This window comes from Stomoxys calcitrans, chromosome 4 (assembly GCF_963082655.1).
Source record: "Stomoxys calcitrans chromosome 4, idStoCalc2.1, whole genome shotgun sequence".
NCBI classification, from domain to species: Eukaryota; Metazoa; Arthropoda; class Insecta; order Diptera; family Muscidae; genus Stomoxys; species Stomoxys calcitrans.
In genome coordinates this window covers 41500562-41519244 of record NC_081555.1, presented here as the reverse complement: position 1 = coordinate 41519244, position 18683 = coordinate 41500562, and the positions used below count along the sequence as shown (strand labels likewise).

Below are 18683 nucleotides of genomic sequence, written 5' to 3'. Positions count from 1 at the left end.
GTGTTCTGATAGATCCCTTTTCATTCCTGTCAAATGTGATAGAGGTCGGACTATATTTGGATATAGCTGCCATATATACCGATCTCCCGATATTGTGTTATGAGCCTATAAAAGGAGAATATTTCATTCTATTTCAATGCAATTTGGCTAAGCAAATTTCGGTACCCCTCTAAACCTTTTTGTTGAATATAATCCATATCGGACCATATTTGGATATAGCCGACCACCTGATCTCCCCATAAAGGGTATTGAAAGATCCATTTATTACCCGAATTCGATGAAATTTGGCACAGTGTGTTCTGATAGACCCCTATTCGTTCCTGTCAAATGTGGTACAGATCGGACTATATTTGGATACCGATTTCCCGATATTGTGTTATGAGCCTATAAAAGGAGAATATTTCATTATATTTCAATGCAATTTGGCTAAGCGAATTCCGGTACCCCTCTTCACCTTTTTGATTAATATCGTCCAGATCGGACCATATTTGGATATTGCTGCCCGGGTATTTATACCTAAAAGCTGGGTATTTATAATTTTGCAGATTTCTTGGGTATAAAATTTTTTTTTGATGATTTCTTCTTATTTGATAAACCTGAACTTCTGATCTCATAAAATCGAATTTTAGATATATATAGCCGCTATATACACCGATCTCCAGACTTAAACTCTTGAGGCAATAAATTGGTCATTTTTCATCAGATTTCTATAAAATTTGGCACATTGAGTTCAGATAGACCCCTACCCATTTCTGTAATGTGTGGTTCAAATCGGACCAAATTTGGATATAGCTGCCCTATAGACCGACCGCCCGATCTCCACATAAAGGGTATTAAGATCATAAAAGATCCATATATTACCCGAATTCGATGAAATTTGGCACAGTGTGTTCTGATAGATCCCTTTTCATTCCTGTCAAATGTGAAAGAGGTCGGACTATATTTGGATATAGCTGCCATATAAAGCGATCTCCCGATATTGTGTTATTGAGCCTATAAAAGGAGCATTTTTCATCCTATTTCAATGAAATTGGGCACAGCAAGTTCCGGTATGCTCTTAACCTTTTTGATGAATTTCGTCCAGATCGGACCGTATTTGGATAAAGCTGCCCGGGTATTTACCCATTTATACCCAAAAGCCGGGTATTTCTAATTTTGCAGATATCTTACGTGTAAAAAGAAATTTCAAAAAATTTTTGATCATTTCGTCTTCTTTGTATATAAACCTGATCTTCTGATCTCATAAAATCGGATTTTAGTTATATATAGCCGCTATATATACACCGATCTCCAGACTTAAAGTCTTGAGGCAATAAATTGTTCATTTTTCATCCGATTTCAATGAAATTTGGCACAGTGAGTTCAGATAGACCCCTACCTATTTCTGTAATGTGTGGTTCAGATCGGACCAAATTTGGACATAGCTATCCTGTAGACCGACCGCCCGATCTCCCGATATAGGGTATTAAGGCCATTTATTAACCGACTAGCTGACCCGGGCCCGCTCCGCTGCGCCTTCTTTTACTTTATATAGAACAACAGTTTCTTTGGAATATTTATTTTCGACAATTAAAGATTTTTTTTTTGAAATTCCATGATAACTTGACCAACAGTTTAACAATATAAGTACCTTTATCTGAATCCCACATGATCTTTATTGGTCTACGAATTTAAGTTTGGATGTAAGGTGTACTCCATTCCCAAAAAACACTTCATTTCAGTCCGATATTCTCATGATGTCTGATTTAGTGGTGTTCTCGGAGGAGAGGTGGTCCCCCTGATACTTGGCCCTGAAAAAATATCAGCATCGTGCTCTTCTCTCAAATACCAATTATTTAAACCCCATATTGCCATTGGCTTAAGAGGAGTTTACAGGATGAGGCGTCCCCCAAACACATGGCCCCAATATAAGTTATCAAATTCGTTTTCTAATCTCAAATATCTTTCATTTGAGCCACATATTGGCATGGTCGAAAAATGTTTTCCCTTCGGGGTTATTTTGGGAAAGAGGTAGACCCCCAGAAAATTGGTCCCGAAAATGGGTATCAATTCGAATTTATGCAATGGTCACCTTTCATTTAAGCTCCACATTGACATGGTCGGTTAATATGCCCGATTAAGGGGTGTTTTGGAGATTGGGGTGGTTCCCCAACACTAAGCCCGGAAAATATATCAGCAACGTGCTCTATTCTCATATATCTATATATATATATCTATAAACCCATATTGCCATTGCCCTCAAAATTGGATATCAAATTCGTTTTCTAATCTTATTTAAACTCCTTATTGAAAAAGTCAGCAAATATGTCCGATTTAGGGTATTGGCCTTAAAAACTATGAATATTTAGTTCCAAAAAACTTCATGTCAGGGGAAAGCTGTTCTTGCTAGATATCAATGCAATCGAACTTACAACAAATGCTGTTGTTGTTGTGTTCCATCTTTCGTCTGCTTGATTCTGTTGAATGTCCAGATCCAGGAACGCTGCAACTAAGATGGGATGCGTCCAGAGGAATCTGGGTCTGAGACGAGTAGGTCTGGCTGGACAGTTAAACAGGTGACGTGTGTCGTCGTTTGGTGCTTGGTCACAATCGGGACACACATACTGCACGTTGGCATCAATCCTTACTCTGTAGGAATTGAGGTGAGGAGCTTAACTCTTCTCAGTACTTGATTGATACTTCATTTTGGTGATGCCGTTTTACCGACTAGACCAATGGTAATTTATAGACGCCAATAACTCGCCTTGTCATATCAGGCATTATAGGTACTTAATATTTAAGCACCCGGTTTCTCAATGAGACTCTCCACTCGATACCGCTGATTGTCCGCGACTGCAGTTGGAGCTACTTTTTTATTGAGCTTCCCAGTATCGTCGTGATGACGTTGAACACCACAGGTTTGGTTTTACCTAGCCCGCCCTTCGCTGGACTTTCCGTCTGGACGGATGGCTCTAAGATGAACCTGGGGCTGGAATTCTTTTTACAGGCTTCTTGACAATGTAGCGGAGTTTTACGTCATACTTTGCGACAATTTCGCAATTAGACAATTGTTCGCTTTGTCGAATCGAGCATTAAGCACCCGGTCTCTCAATGAGACTCTCCAGTCGATACCACTGATTGTCCGTGACTGAAGTTACAGATACTCCGTTAATGGAGCATCCCAGTGATGACGTTGAACACCACACAAAACGGAGCTTATAGTAATCCCGTGCCGGATTCGATGATTGTAACCCTGCTCAGGCTCAGTTTTTAACAATTTTGCTGGCTTTGGGGATGGCAAGAGCGGCTACCCTGCCATAATCAAAAAACCTATATGGACATTTACTTGTCCCGACATGGGATAACTATAAGCATCACACAGGCTGCAAACTTTGAGCTCCAATCTGTGTGGTGTTCTTCGTTATCACGAGAGGCTTACCTAGGAGCTACCGGGCTCCTAGCTAAGCAACCAACCATCCACAGTTTGCGGATAGTGGAATGCTCCACACGGAGTAGCTGCAACTGCAGTCGCAAACAATTAACGATATCAAATGGAGAGTCTCAGTTAGAGGCCGGGTGGCACCGGCTTTTGCTTAAGTACTGGGTGTCTATGATGCTCCATACGACAAGGCGAGGTATTGTGCCTTTAAATAACCAATGGTCATCATGTTTCTGCTGCGATCGGTCGGATCTTGATCTCACCTATAAGATCTTGATGAGGACAACAACAACAACTAGCGGTTCTTGTATAGGCTTCATTCTATGTCCCTTTCTCAAAACAATAATGCCTTTCTCATAACAATAAGTGCTGTTTGATTTACGTTTTAGCACGACAAAAGCCAAGTCGGAACTGAGTTTTGGTGACCGATACCATTTTACAAAAAATTTTAGAATGCTTCTTACAAATTTCGCCAGAATGAGTGGAGGAATAAACCCAGAATGAGTGGGAAAAGAATGCAGAATAAGTGGAGGAATAAACCAGAATGGATGGGAGAATAACCCCTTTAGAGTGTTGACGAACAAGGCGATCCTCACTACAGGCGGGTTTATGTAGCGAGATTTATGCAGGATCACTCTTGGTCAAGGACTGCTTCCCTTACGCAAGTCTTTGGCTACAGCAAGATCAAGGTCATCCATTGTGTTACATACGATTCATTTCATCCTAAACGTGACTTTTGGATGTCAGATGCTTTAAAAATATTGGTCCATCTTTCAGCTTTATTCTATATATTCTTGTCAAATGTACCCCTCAACAGATGTCGTTAGTAAAAATTGGTCCAATCTGTTTTAGCGATTTGCCTAACCTAACCTAGTTCGCATATGCACAGGGGCTAGCCCATATGTCCGTTTTATAAAATTATGGTGTAGTTCCATCCCAATGAATACATTATCATCTATGCATTCAAAATTACCCCTAATCCACTTTTTCTTTCGATATTGTATGTTTTTTATATATATTGTAGGCATACCACATCGTCGTATACATTTTAGTTGTACTCACCATTTGTTATAATTTGGTTTGGTTCAAACGATAGTTCACCCTCACTTTCACCCAAGCACGCATATAACGTTCGCACCCTCCTAAAAACAAAAACCAAAACATAATTATGAACCTCTTTCCCATAACTACCACGACAGGAAATACTTACGCTGTACCCGCATCCAGATCTCGTTTTATTTGATTTACATCCTTATTGCGATGCATCTTTTGCGGCGTATATTCATTTGGTGAACTGCCGGAGCTGCCCACTATCATAGAAGGAGCAGCCGTGGCCGTGACTACATCGTCCACCAGCAGCGTAGACAATGATGTGGCTTGTGAGGAATGTGGCACATAGTCTATGGAACCGCGGGCGGATAGGAAACGACTGGAATTGGTGCCGCCTCCTCCACCATTCGTTGATGACAGAGAATCACAAACACTTTCGTTGGAACTCGATGTAGAGGCAGCGGCGGCTGAAGAATAGTGTTTGTTTTGGGCATATGGCAGATGATTGCTGCGCTGCAGCTGTACAGGTGGATGTTGTTGGGGCCCATTGCCAGAGCCAACACCACCGCCGCCGCCTCCACTGGGAGCACCGCCATATAAAGCTTCCTTGCGCATGGCCAGAGTGGGTGGTGAGACATTGTTTGCGCTGATACGATTTCCCGCAGAATTCGTACTATATATGGATGTCGAGGCTGGTGTGGCAGTGGCCATCAGATAGTCATGCCTTAGATTTGTGGCGTTCGCGGGCGTGGCATGGTGAGCCGTCAGGCCACCATTTGTGGTCGAACTCAAAATGCCATACACTGGATCATTGGCGTTGTTGCGGCGCATGCTTATATCGCTCTGCGACATTGAATGCAGATTCTTCACACTGCCCATATTGACACTCATGCCAAGACTTTTGGGACCACTACTGCCTCCGTTGGTTGTATGCGTTGACAAATGTCCACCGCCGGTACCATTTGACGTAATGACACCAGAACTTCCCACACTACCACCGCTGCCGGTGGTGCCGTAGATCATGCCATTTGGAATGTTTTGTAAACTCGAAGACATGGGTGAATCGGTGTAATTCGATTTGGTCACCACCCTATAGACTTGTTGCTGCGGCGAATACATGGAATTTCGCCCCACCGAACCACCACCGCCTCCCGCCAATAGGGACTGTTTGGATTGACTGGCACGCGGCACACGAACCGGTGGACTACTGGAATTATTTTGCAGGTGCGTACTCACTGTACTGGGATCATTCTTGAAAATGCGTTCATAGTTATCAATGAGAATATTGATGACAATATTGTTGAATTTAATATCCAATATGGCAGCCACTGTTTCCTCTTGGGGACGTAGCAGAGTAGGACCAAAGACAACACCCAAATTGAAGACAGACATTTTATTTTTCTCGAATTTGCGAGAGACTCTGAAAGGAGAGGAAAAAAAAATTTGAAAATTTCATTAATGTAGAGAATATTATTGTAATGATAACATCAGGACCGGCATCTCTCAATCTCGTAGGAATAGGTTACGAGTAAAACGCCAATCATAAACGCCGCCGTCTAGGCGACAGGCTAAGCCGGGATGAATAGATTTTTTGAACCACAGGGTGACTGTTTTTGGACAGTGCGTTTGGAGGCTAATGGTAAAATCAGCCCAGACAAGCTCATTGGAAATTTGTAGACATAAAGCTGGTTAAGTTGATGATCTTGGGTAGATGGACCAAACAGCGACATAATGTTTGAAGGGGACAATTGGAAGGGTAAAATTAGACCTTTGCATCGTCCTTCGACTAAGAGAGTAAAGAACCTGGCGCTCCTAAAACTTTATGTTATACTGGTTGATGGTAATGTGGCTTGGCGGCATGCTTTATACAGCTCAACGGATTATTTACCAGAGAAGTCAAACCTTTTCGACAGGTTGTACGTACGGTATAAATCGGACGGGCATACCGGGTCCAGATTCTTCATTTAGTTTCTTGGAATCGAGGAATCATACAGGCTCCTGAAGGCACTTTAGATAATATCGATGCGGTAGGCCACCGTAGCACAGAGGTTAGCATGTCCGCCTATGACGCTGAACGCCTGGGTTCGAATCTTGGCGAGAATATCAGAAAAATTTCTCAGCCGTAATTTCCCCTCCTAATGCGGGTGACATTTTTGAGGTAAATTTTCCCCAAGAAGGTACTGCGGCACGCCGTTCGAACGCGGCTATAAAATAGAGGTCCCTTATCATTGAGCTTAAACTTGAATCGGACAGCACTCAGTTATATGTGTGAAGTTTGCCCCTGTTCCTTAATGAAATATTCTGGGCAAATTTGCATTTGCAATGCGGGAGTGGCGGCCCGATCGGACAGTCAGGCAGCGCTTAAGGCTCTAGTATCAGGGCAATGATAAATCCTGTGCCGGGCGAATCTTTTTTTGATGACGATCTGAGATAGTCTTCTGGGGGTGTCCCGCTCTTCATGAGTCCCTCTGATTACACTGATGGGTGCATCGGGCGCACCGTGGAAGGAATTTTTGTTGAATTCCTAGGAATTAGGGAGTCACATAGTCTCTGAACGGGTGCAGTGTTTTTCGGGCTTCCTGTCAGACTGTCACGCTTTATGTGGGCACTCAAGGGAAACTAAAGGCCCTGGCGTGGTCTGGCCCTGGGCCCTGCAGGTTTGTCAGGGCCCTGTGGCCGAAGTTCTCCGGAACGAGGATGTCGATTGTCTTTGAGCTGGGTAAGAGCGTTCATGGTTTGTTGGTGGGAGTCTTGACCGACCGCTGCGATGACAGGTCGCTGGCATCGCGTTGGGCTCGGGACGATAAGGAATTCTGCAGGTAATGAGGAAGAGTTGAAGATAATGTAGCACCAGCTGTGCTAATGCCCTGCGATGGCGGGTAGAAGGCGTAGCGTTATGGATGAACAATTCTTCTCTCGAATAAGCTCTCTGCAGTCTTTTGACCCGAGTCATTTTGTATTTTTGTAAGGGCCTGGGATTGCTAAGGGGCAGCTCTCCAGTCGGTGGGACTTTGTTCGGTCTCTTTTCCGGCTTTTCGTTTACCTCGGGACGATGAAGATTTCTGCAGGGAATGAGGAAAAGTTGAAGACGATGGAGCATCCGCTGTGCAAATGGAGCATCAGCTGTGCAAATGGAGCATCAGCTGTGCAAATGGAGCATCAGCTGTGCAAATGGAGCATCAGCTGTGCAAATGGAGCATCAGCTGTGCAAATACTCTTGCCGTAAGGAAAATGCAGTTTTAGCACTCTTGCCAAAGAGAAAGGGTAGTTTTAGTACCCTTTCTATAGGCACAGATCAATTTTAGTACCCCTGCCATAGGGAAAGTATAGTTTTAGTACCCTTTCCATTTGAAAAGGGTAGTTTTAGTACCCTTGCCATAGAGAAGGGGTAGTTTTAGTACCCATGCTATAGGGAAAGGGTAATTTTAGTACCGTTGCCATAGGGAAAGAGTAGTTTTAGTACCATTGCCATAGGGAAAGGGTAGTTTCAGTACCCTTGCCATAGGGAAAGGGTAGTTTTAGTACCCTTGCCATAGGGAAAGGGTAGTTTTAATACTCTTGCCAAAGGGAAAGGGTAGTTTTAGTACCATTGCCATAGAGAAAGGGTAGTTTTAGTACTCTTGTCATAAGAAAAGGGTGGTTTTAGTACTCTTGTCATAAAGAAAGGGTAGTCTTAGTACCTTTGCCATAGGGAAAGGGTAGTTTTAGTACGCTTGCCATAGGAAAAGGCTAAGTCTAGTACCCTTGACATGGGAAAAGGGTAGTTTTTGTACCCTTCCCAAAGAGAAAAGGTACTTTTCGTGTCCCCCCCATAGGGAAAGGGTAGTTTTAGCACCCTTGCCATAAGGAAAGGGTAGTTTTAATACCCTTGCCATAGGGAAAGAGTAGTTTTAGTATCCATGCCATTGGAAAAGGGTAGTTTTAGTACTCTTGTCATAAGAAAAGGGTAGTTTTAGTACTCTTGTCATACCCTACCCTTTCCCTTGCAATAGGGAAAGGGTAGTTTTAGTACTTTTGCCATAGGAAAAGGCTAGGTCTAGTACCCTTTACATGGGAAAAGGGTAGTTGTTGTACCCTTGCCAAAGAGAAAGGGTAGTTTCAGTACCCTTGCCATAGGAAAAGGATAGTTTTGGTACCCTTACCATTGGAAAAGGGTAGTTTAAGTACCCTTGCCACAGGAAAAGGCTATGGACTATGAGAGAAGTATCCTGGTTGTCTCTGTTTTAACTGCTCTACAATTGCGAGAAGGTATAGGGCTAAGGGTGAAGACCTCATTCCGTGCCCTTCCCTTCAGGCACACTACTTTTTCGCTATTCTGTACTTCTGTAGAGGCTCAGCTGAGAACTATCGGGCGCGTCCAAAGGTTGCGAGTAGTGGAATGCTTCATACGGAGTAGCTGCAAAAGCAGTCGCCGACAAACAGTGGTACCGAGTGGAAAATCTCAATGAGAGGACGAGCGGCACCGGCTCTTGATTAAATACTGATAGCCTATAATGCTCGATATGACAAGGCGGCGATCGGACCTATGGACCGGAACAAGCTTGCTCACCTATAGGACCTGAACGAGTATCGCTACCTCTAACATGCAACAACAACTGAAAGGGCCTGGAGTGGCTTTTACTTCACTTCCAGGGATTTCATTAACTGTTCTAAAAAGAACAAAGTTCTTTTTAGAACAGCGATGTCCATTATGAAAATGTGACTGTATGTGTGAAATACTCTCTTTTAGTATTTTTAATTCTCTCAAAACGTAAAAAATCATTCTTTTTGGCTGAATCATTAGTGTTTTCCAAAGTTAACCTAAAATATATTTTTTTTTTTTTCATTTTTAAAATAAAGACAAAAAAGCGATGCTTATGCCCCCGAGCATCTTAATTCGTTGCTGTCTCAACAACGACTGACACAAAGAGCATAAGAAAACGTGTGACTTGCCATCAACGCTACCGTAAAGGGCTGGATATCGCTGTTTTAGAACCAAAATTCTTGATTCTTTGGAATGTGTTTAAAAATAGTCCTGTGTTAACGATGATAGCTTTTGGCATTATTTTCGTTTTACAGAAAAATTACGAGACTATTATTATAGACCCAATTTTATTATTAATATACTCACTCGGTCAAATGTCGTATGACCATGTCAAGCATTTCAAAATTTGGCTGTGGCAATTTATACACCAACTTGTGCACTTCATGCACACGCTGATTAAGACTTTCTTGTTCTGCAAGTAAAAAAAACAAGTTAATCACCCGTAAACTATGGCAATTTAATGCCTTTATTCAACTTACTGGCTGCTTCAATGAAACCACTGTGATAACGATACGTCATCAGAGGTTCATTAAGATTGCGCAAATACGTTTTCAGAGCACTGGCTATGGTATTGCTCTCCATGAGATCACGATACTGTTCGTCGGTGAAAACCGAATCGGCTTTTTTGCGGTCCATGCCCAGGGATAAAAGTTTGGAAATTTTAGTGCCCACACCACTTTTACGATAAATGCCTTCATCCTCGAGGCCGCGATTCTCCAAAACCTCAATGCATTTGCGCACAAAGGCAAAGCCAGTCTCATCCAATTGATATTCTTCGCCAGCTTTGATTTTGCCTGGGGCTAAGTACGTCTGGAATTTAAAAACAAACAAAGCATTTAATATTTTAAATAAATTTAGGAATTTTTAAATATTGGGTTGCCCAAAAAGTAATTGCGGATTTTTTAAAAGTAAATGCATTTTTAATAAAACTTAGAATGAACTTTAATCAAATATACTTTTTTTCACTTTTTTTCTAAAGCAAGCTAAAAGTAACAGCTGATAACTGACAGAAGAAAGAATGCAATTACAGAGTCACAAGCTGTGAAAAAATTTGTCAACGCCGACTATATGAAAAATCCGCAATTACTTTTTGGGCAACCCAATATGTTTTTTCCACTTACCGGCTCTGTTCCATCCATGGCGTTTATCCACGCTCTGCGATCCTCTTCACTTAAAGCTTGGAATGTATACACGCTTCCCGGTTTCTCCTTGAATGTCAAATCGAAACAGAATCTCTTCTCAAATTCCGATGCTCTTCTTTGGCACGACACTAGTGTTAGTTTCTCTTCTTCTCGCTGCTCGGGTCTAGCGAAACTGTGGTTCATCTGATTGAACTGGAGCATGGTGAACTCCTTCTTTTGCTTTTTGTAGGTGCAGTAGTATTTCGTCCATGTTGCCTTGAATGGTTCTAAAAGAGAGATTTTCAAAAGAGAACCTAAATTACGGTATTAATGCCGTGTTGTAACATTGAGATGGTTGAGTTGGTTATGTACAGAGGTATGAGTGTAATGCATTTAAGTACATACATACATTTATGCCAATAATCGGACAGTATGTATTTTTCCAGTGTTTTAAAAAGGTCCCCAGTTCATTATATAATGGAATTCAAGATGCATATTGCCCAAAAAGGAAGATAAGTCATACCATGGTGAGTGTTGTGGTATTCTCGGCTGTCATTTTCCATTGCATTGCATTTTCGATAATTAAGCTCGTTACGAAAGACAAATGAACGCATTATGAAAAAATGATCCCTGCTCTGACAGGCAAAGAGAATTGAGATATTATTGCTTTCTCTTGACTTGAGAGCAATGAAGATTGCTTTAGAATGGAATGAAAGCTCGAGTTGTAAGCTTTATTAAAAATGTTAAGAGTAACTTAACACCTCTTTGAGGTCAAGCTTAATGAATGAAGGAATTATTAAATTGGAAAAATACATAGACAATGAATTTTGCGTTTACTTCATATATGTTGGTGTGACACAGGGTGTAGAGTAAATGTACTATTTATATGTGTATGTACATAATATTGCATAATGTTTACATGTATGTGCGTAATATACATTACAACAGAATTTGTACTGGTTTGTGTCATAGGTAAAACTTACTCTTTTCCATCAAAAATAGGTATCCGCGTTTGGTGAATTTCTCCTCCGGCTTCTGTAAAGTAAGAAAAAGATGGATTGGTAAATGTGATAACCTCTTCATTTGCCTGAAATAAAAGCAAAATTTTCACAAACTGGAATCGTTGAAGTAGGAAATTCTCTGCGTCATACGACATCATTACATGACTTTTCTAGGGATGCTAGTAGGGGGACTCAAAGATTTGGTAAAACTGAAGAACTGAGAAAGGGCAGTCGTCCAAACGCCTCTGTTGTTAAGACACTTGAGGCACATAAGCACCAGCAATTTTGCAAATTTCGAAGCACAATGACTGCTTTGCACATATTAGTCGTGGTCGCATACAGGTCTGTCCTTGCTATAGAACGGCCATTGTGGCTCATGAGCTTTTGAAGATAGTCGATACTCATGCCTCCAACCAACTGGTTTGAAAAGTTGGTTACTGAACTATTTCTGTAGTTGTTGTTGATGTAGCCACATGCCTATGTGGTGGTGGCGATCCTCGTCTAGTTCCTATAGGTGAGCAAGCTCGTTCCGGTCCAAAGGTCCGATCGCCGCTGCTACATGATGGCCATTGGTTATTTAAAGGCGCCAATAACTCGCCTTGCATCATAGGCACTCAGTTTTTGTGCAAGAGCCAGTGGCGCCCGGCCTCTCACCGAGATTTTCCGCTCAATACCGCTGATTGCCCGCGACTGCAATTGTCGTATGAAGCTTTCCACTATCCGCAACCTCTGGACGCTCCCGGTAGCACGCAGCTAAGCTTCTCGTGATAACAATGAACACCACACAGATCGGAGCTTAAAGTTCTGGCCAGTGTGGTGTCCCTTGCCTATATCTGTGGTCGCTAGTTGTATGTGTAATTTTGGAATACAAAGTCGAAGCCTTAAAGAGTGAAACAAGAAGATCTCCAAAGTGGGGTGATAACTGCCGACTGTTTTAATTCTACTTGCTCCCTGGTAGCCGAGTTGGTAGGTAGCGTGCTTGGATCACCAGTGCAGGGGTCGTGGATTCGATTCCCGCCAGAAGCCTAGGTCTGTCGCTGCTGTGGTATTACAATGGACTTAAAATTGTTTAAGTGAGTCTATAAAGGACTGCCACTCTTACCTAACCTTACCTCTGGCAGTCATCGCGGACGTATCGTATGTGGATGATTGCAAGAGCACGGCGCTATTTTGCAGCAAAAAACTTTGAGATCTGCCACCAAATTTTCATCTAATTGTTCACTACATGAATAGTGGAAATACGACGGCTGAATGTGAGAATCGATAGCGAAATATATTCAAAATCCTCAAATCGCTTGTGGGTAGCACTAGTGGCACAAACAAAGAATCCATGTCTGAAGTATTCTTGCCAAAGTCTACTACGCTGATTTTGCAGCAACAATCCAAAAGCGTCAACTTCAGCGTAGACAAACACCAGCAACGCAGAGAAAGTACCACATGGTTTGGAACTTTATGCTTCGATTTGTGTGCTCGTCGTCACGAGCAGCTCAGTTGAGAGCTACATGGCGCGTCCTCAGGTTGCAGATAGTGCAATGGTCCGTATACGGAATAACTAAAGGGTGATTTTTTTGAGGTTAGGATTTTCATGCATTAGTATTTGACAGATCACGTGGGATTTCAGACATGGTGTCAAAGAGAAAGATGCTCAGTATGCTTTGACATTTCATCATGAATAGACTTACTAACGAGCAACGCTTGCAAATCATTGAATTTTATTACCAAAATCAGTGTTCGGTTCGAAATGTGTTCATTCACCGTAACGTTGCGTCCAACAGCATCTTTGAAAAAATACGGTCCAATGATTCCACCAGCGTACAAACCACACCAAACAGTGCATTTTTCGGGATGCATGGGCAGTTCTTGAACGGCTTCTGGTTGCTCTTCACTCCAAATGCGGCAATTTTGCTTATTTACGTATCCATTCAACCAGAAATGAGCCTCATCGCTGAACAAAATTTGTCAAAATTTGAACACATTTCGAACCGAACACTGATTTTGGTAATAAAATTCAATGATTTGCAAGCGTTGCTCGTTAGTAAGTCTATTCATGATGAAATGTCAAAGCATACTGAGCATCTTTCTCTTTGACACCATGTCTGAAATCCCACGTGATCTGTCAAATACTAATGCATGAAAATCCTAACCTCAAAAAAATCACCCTTTACAACTGCAGTTGCGGACAATCAGCGATATCGTGTGGAGAGTCTTAATGACAGACCGGATGGCAGTGTCTTTTGCTCGCAATATTATTAGGCATTAATTTATCCTAATCATCACACACCCTGCAAAAATCAACCACTATCTGCGCCCAGTGCGTTACAGTGAATAGTCAGGATTCTTATTATCAGTCCAAAGTCATGCCTTCACAGCCCCAGAATAAGAGACGTCCTGTTCTGCAAAATACTCGGACACACTTCGGACATTTTTCAATACCCCATGCCTCATTCGCGCGGTTATCGTACAACATGTAAAAGCGTGCTAAGTTCGGCCGGGCAAAATCTTGGAAACCCACCACCATGGATTCTGCTAAAAGTGTACACAAAGGATTTGGACTGTACGTAACACAATTGTTGGAAGCCGTAACAGAACACTAGGTACAAAATTTCAGACCTATCGAATAAAAATTGAGGCTTCCTGCGGCTTGAAATGTCAAATCAGGAGGTAGGTTTAGATAGGTACTATATCAGGTTATACACCTTGTTGGAAGTCATAACAGAACCCTACGTGCCAAATGTCAACTCAATCGGATAACAACTGCGGATTTTAAGAACTCAAGATGTCAAATCGGAAGCTCGGTTTATATGGGAACCATATCAGGTTATAGGCCGATTCAGACCATACTTGTCACGATTGGTGTCGTAACGGAACACTATGTGCAAAATTTAAGCCAAATCGGATAAAAATTGCAGCCTCTAGAACCTCAAGAAGTCAAGACCCAAGATCGGTTATTTGGCAGCTATATGAAAACATGGACCGATATGGCCCATTTGTAATCCCCAACGGCCTACATCAATAAGAAGTATCTGTGCAAAATTTCGTGCAGAAAACTCTCCACAGACAAACAGACATAGATAAATAGACTTAAATTGTCAACACGATCAAGAATTTATATACTTTATGGGTCGCAGATCAATATTTCAAGGTGTTACAAACGGAATGACTAGATTAGTAAACCCCCATCCTATTGTGGTGGGTATAAAAAGCCTTTGCTAACAAGAAGCTCGTATAGAGGATGCTTCGCTGACTCCGTAGCGCGATCTTTGCCTAACTCTACAAGTTCTCCTTGCTATCACACGAACTGCAGACGTCCGCATCTCCATGCATCCAGTAAGACTTCTAAGACCAGACGTTGAGCAATCAGAAGATTGTTTTAACAGTGCGAGGTCATGCTTTTTCAGATCTGTGATAAGTTACGTCAAGTTCCGTGAAATAATCGGACCGAAGGCCTTTGCAAACCTGCAAACCCCTAGAGTCCACCCACGTTTATTTGCGCGGTAATCTTAGAAAGCATTCAACCTACCAAGAAGCTTACATAGAGGATCTTTGCCTAACTCTCTACTAACTCTTCTCCTTGTCATCGCACACCCTGCATAAGTCCGCCTCACCCTGTGTCCAGCAAGACTTTATAGACCCGACGTTGCAATCACCAGTCAAGACTTCAATCAGCAATCCGAAGTGATGCTTCCACAGACGCAGGAAAAGAGACTTAATGGGCCACAGGGCTTTTGCGAAACTACAACCTATATTAACAGCTCACGCCTCATTCGAGCGGTCATCGTAGAAGTTGTTGTTGTTGTAGAAGTGTGTTGTGTTCCATCTTTCGTCTCATAGATTTTATTGAATATCAAGATCCAGGAACTCTGCGACTAAGGTGGGGTGCGTCCCGAGGGATCTGAGGGGTCTGAGACGAGTAGGTCTGGCTGGCCAGTTAAACAGGTGACGTGTCCTCTGTAGGAGTTGAGGCGGTTTGTGCAATAAGAGGCGGTCGTTCTTCAAGGACCACATTCACCCGGTAACTATTCACCGCATCTACTTTCGTGTTTGCATGAATGTTGTTTAGACCCCGTTAATATGCCGCTTGCTCAGGAGATTCCCTCATGTAGCGTTTAACCTCACGCTCTAGATCACGTAGATCCACCTTAAGATTTTGGGCGGTGAATACCTATCCACAAGATTATGATTTGAATGGAATGGATAACAGTCCAGAAGGTATTGCTTAGAGAGCATGTAGGTATTTCTTCGTCCAGGTAGGATTTTTGTCTCCTGATGGAGGTGGTCCACGTGAGAAGAGAGTAGACAGCCCATCGCAATAGAGTGGCATTCTAACAGATCTGCGTGTCACATAGCACGATCTGCAGAAACAAGCGATCCATTCCTATCCAGCTAATCAGGCGCTTCGTTCCCGCCACCCCCAGATGACGTGGGACTGAAGAGAGCCGGGGAGCTTTCCCCCAAGATTATGATTTGAATGGAATGGATAACAGTCCAGAAGGTATTGCTTAGACAGCATGTAGTTATGTCTTCGCACAGGGAGGATTTTTGTCTTCTGATGGAGGTGGTCCACGTGAGAACAGATTAGACAGCCCATCGCAGTGGAGTGGCATTCTAACAGATCTGAATATTATTCAACTGCGTGTCACATAGCACGATCAGTGGCGCCATACGTTGCATGTCGTTATGCTGTATTTTTAGAAGACCCAGGGAAGGGCGATGAACCCCGAGCCCATTGATCTTTTTTCGGGAAAACGACCTCCAATCCGCCAAAAAAGAAGGAATCCGCGGAATCAGTGACGCCATATATTGCTTGTCGTCATGCTGCATTTCTATCACACAGCACAACAGAAGAATACTCAAAGTTTGAAAGGCGATTTCTTTGCCTTCATAGGCTCCCCCAGACAAATGCGTTGGCAACACTAATGGTTGCCATACTTCCAATATACAGGTGGAAATGGCAAATGTCGAGAATGGCATTGAACGCCTCTCTCGGGGAACTACTCCTTGCTTCTCTCGGGGAACTACTCCTTGCTTCTTGAACATTCTGCGAAGGGTTGTAGTTGTCTAAAAGACATGCAAAGGTGATAATCAGCCAACCTACCGCCGGAAACATGCAGCGCACCGTCTCCGGCCTAATACCCCAACTCTTTCTATCTATGGGTTGCCCAAAAAGTAATTGCGGATTTTTTAAAAGAAAGTAAATGCATTTTTAATAAAACTTAGAATGAACTTTAATCAAATATACTTTTTTTTACACTTTTTTCTAAAGCAAGCTAAAAGTAACAGCTGATAACTGACAGAAGAAAGAATGCAATTACAGAGTCACAAGCTGTGAAAAAATTTGTCAACGCCGACTACAAGAAAAATCCGCAATTACTTTTTGGGCAACACAATAGTTGGGACTGGAGTAAAACGCATTCAGTTTGATACTTTCCTCGTCGTTCCTTAGTTTCTGTTCAATAACAACGCCCAAGTACTAAACTTCCATAGAGACCGGCACATCCGCCCCATACAAGATAGCTCGCCTGAAATGCTAAGCTTTCTCCGTCTAAAAAAAGTACCTGCTAGTCTAGCACATTGGTCCTCTCCTCATCCAGACAGCTTCCTTAAGGCCTTTGACCGAGGACCTCTCTTCCTTGAAAGACCTCCGAATTCCATTGAGAACCAGAAGCCATACACACTCAAGTTAACGACACTGGAAGTAACTATCTATTTACATCAGGGCGGAGTAGTGCCTTAAGTTTCGGAACTACTGGCGGTAGAAGGCAAACAGGCAACAAAAGTCTAGATTATAACTTGAGCCACAACCATCAATGCTTCCTTTCACGACAGTTGGCAAGTTAGGTTTTCACATGCCCTAAGCTCCAATAAAATAGTTTGTGAAATTTTGCCCCGATTACATGCAAACATGAATTTGCCTTTTACTTACTGTTCTCTTCTCCATGTATTTTAATTTAAGTTCTGTGACTTTTTCTCGCGTTCCTATAAAATTTTCGCGAGTCTGCAATGAAGAACACAAAAAAACAAACATGAATTACAAAATAAATTCCTTGCACAATAATTGAATTTAATCTTACCTTCTGAACTTTATGCCTTAAATCTTGCAGGTAGTCCCTGTTATCTTCCGCCGATTCATGTGCTGTATGATAGAAGACTAACCAACTGGAAATGAAGGCCAACAGGATTTCGACAAATTCAAATTTTATACGTTCCTGGACTTCTTGTATGCGCAGGACATAGCTCAGTGATTCTTGGACATATTCACGTTCATGCATGCCCAAACTGGCATCCGCCTGGAATAGAAAGAACAGAAATTGAATGAAAACAACAATCCGATTGTTTCGTTTGAAGGAAAATATGACATGTAGGTTATTGGATTGTGGGTTAACTCTTCTGGTGATGAAAGGAGGAAGTAACTTAGTTTTCCTTTGCTTATCAGTAACAAAAGACGTTGCGAGAAAAATTTTAAAGTGTTTGCTTTCAGCAGAGAGAAATTTATGGAATTTATGCAGAGAGAGAAATTTATGGTAGAATATTTACTTAAAGTTTTTTGTTAATACTCCGTATTACCCTACGACCATGTGACAAGAGCTCATAACATACTAGGCCATCGTAATCCAACCCTTTGACGTTTGATCGAACTTGTTGTACTTTTCATATCCTCCACTATAACTATGCTTATTTCGTCATCCTGTTTGTCGAGTCCTTCTTGATGGATTGTCACTCCCACTTTCGGCAACAAACTTGCCAAATTTTGCCCATGAACATTCCCTAAAGGAATAGGGGTATAAACTTCTCACATATCAATGGCTGCAGTCCGATTCAAGTTTAAGCTCAATGATAAGGTGCCTCCTTTTTATAGCCGAGTCCAAACGGCGTGCCGCAGTGTGGCACCACTTTGGAGAGATGTTTTACATGGCATAGTACCTCACAAATGTTGCCAGCATTAGGAGGGGAAAACCACCGCTGAAAAATTTTTTCTGATGGTCTCGCCGGGATTCGAACCTAGGCGTTCAGCGTCATAGGCGGACATGCTAACTCTGCGCTACGGTGGCCTTCTAAGTGATTTTTTCACTTAAGCAAATTCAATTGTATTGAATACAACAAAATATGTGCGGCTCTTTCCATCAAGTTTCACTTAAGCGGGATTTTTCACTTAAGCGTATTGCAGTTATGCGGTTTCAACTAAAGTTTGAATTGGTAACACTTTATGTCAGCTACCCTGTAGCAGCAGGTGATTCAATCGCGGAATAGGTTAGGTTAGGTTGGATGCACACGACTAGCAACCTCAAGTA

General features: G+C 42.2%; 1 protein-coding gene across 4 annotated transcripts in view; it reads right to left on the bottom strand.

The window, feature by feature from the left end:
* LOC106081131 (rho GTPase-activating protein Graf) overlaps positions 1-18683 on the bottom strand; it is a 349632-nt gene that overhangs the window by 11235 nt on the left and 319714 nt on the right. For 3 of the 4 annotated variants that reach the window (XM_013242882.2, XM_013242885.2, XM_013242883.2), the window contains exons 5-12: positions 17466-17681; positions 17318-17389; positions 11377-11428; positions 10394-10707; positions 9752-10082; positions 9579-9684; positions 4629-5888; positions 4481-4560 (exon numbers count right to left, since the gene is read on the bottom strand). In XM_013242882.2, coding sequence (XP_013098336.2) covers positions 4481-4560; positions 4629-5888; positions 9579-9684; positions 9752-10082; positions 10394-10707; positions 11377-11428; positions 17318-17389; positions 17466-17681 — 2431 coding nt within the window. The remainder of the gene's footprint in view (positions 1-4480; positions 4561-4628; positions 5889-9578; positions 9685-9751; positions 10083-10393; positions 10708-11376; positions 11429-17317; positions 17390-17465; positions 17682-18683) is intronic. The other variant, XM_013242886.2, reaches the window with a different exon arrangement.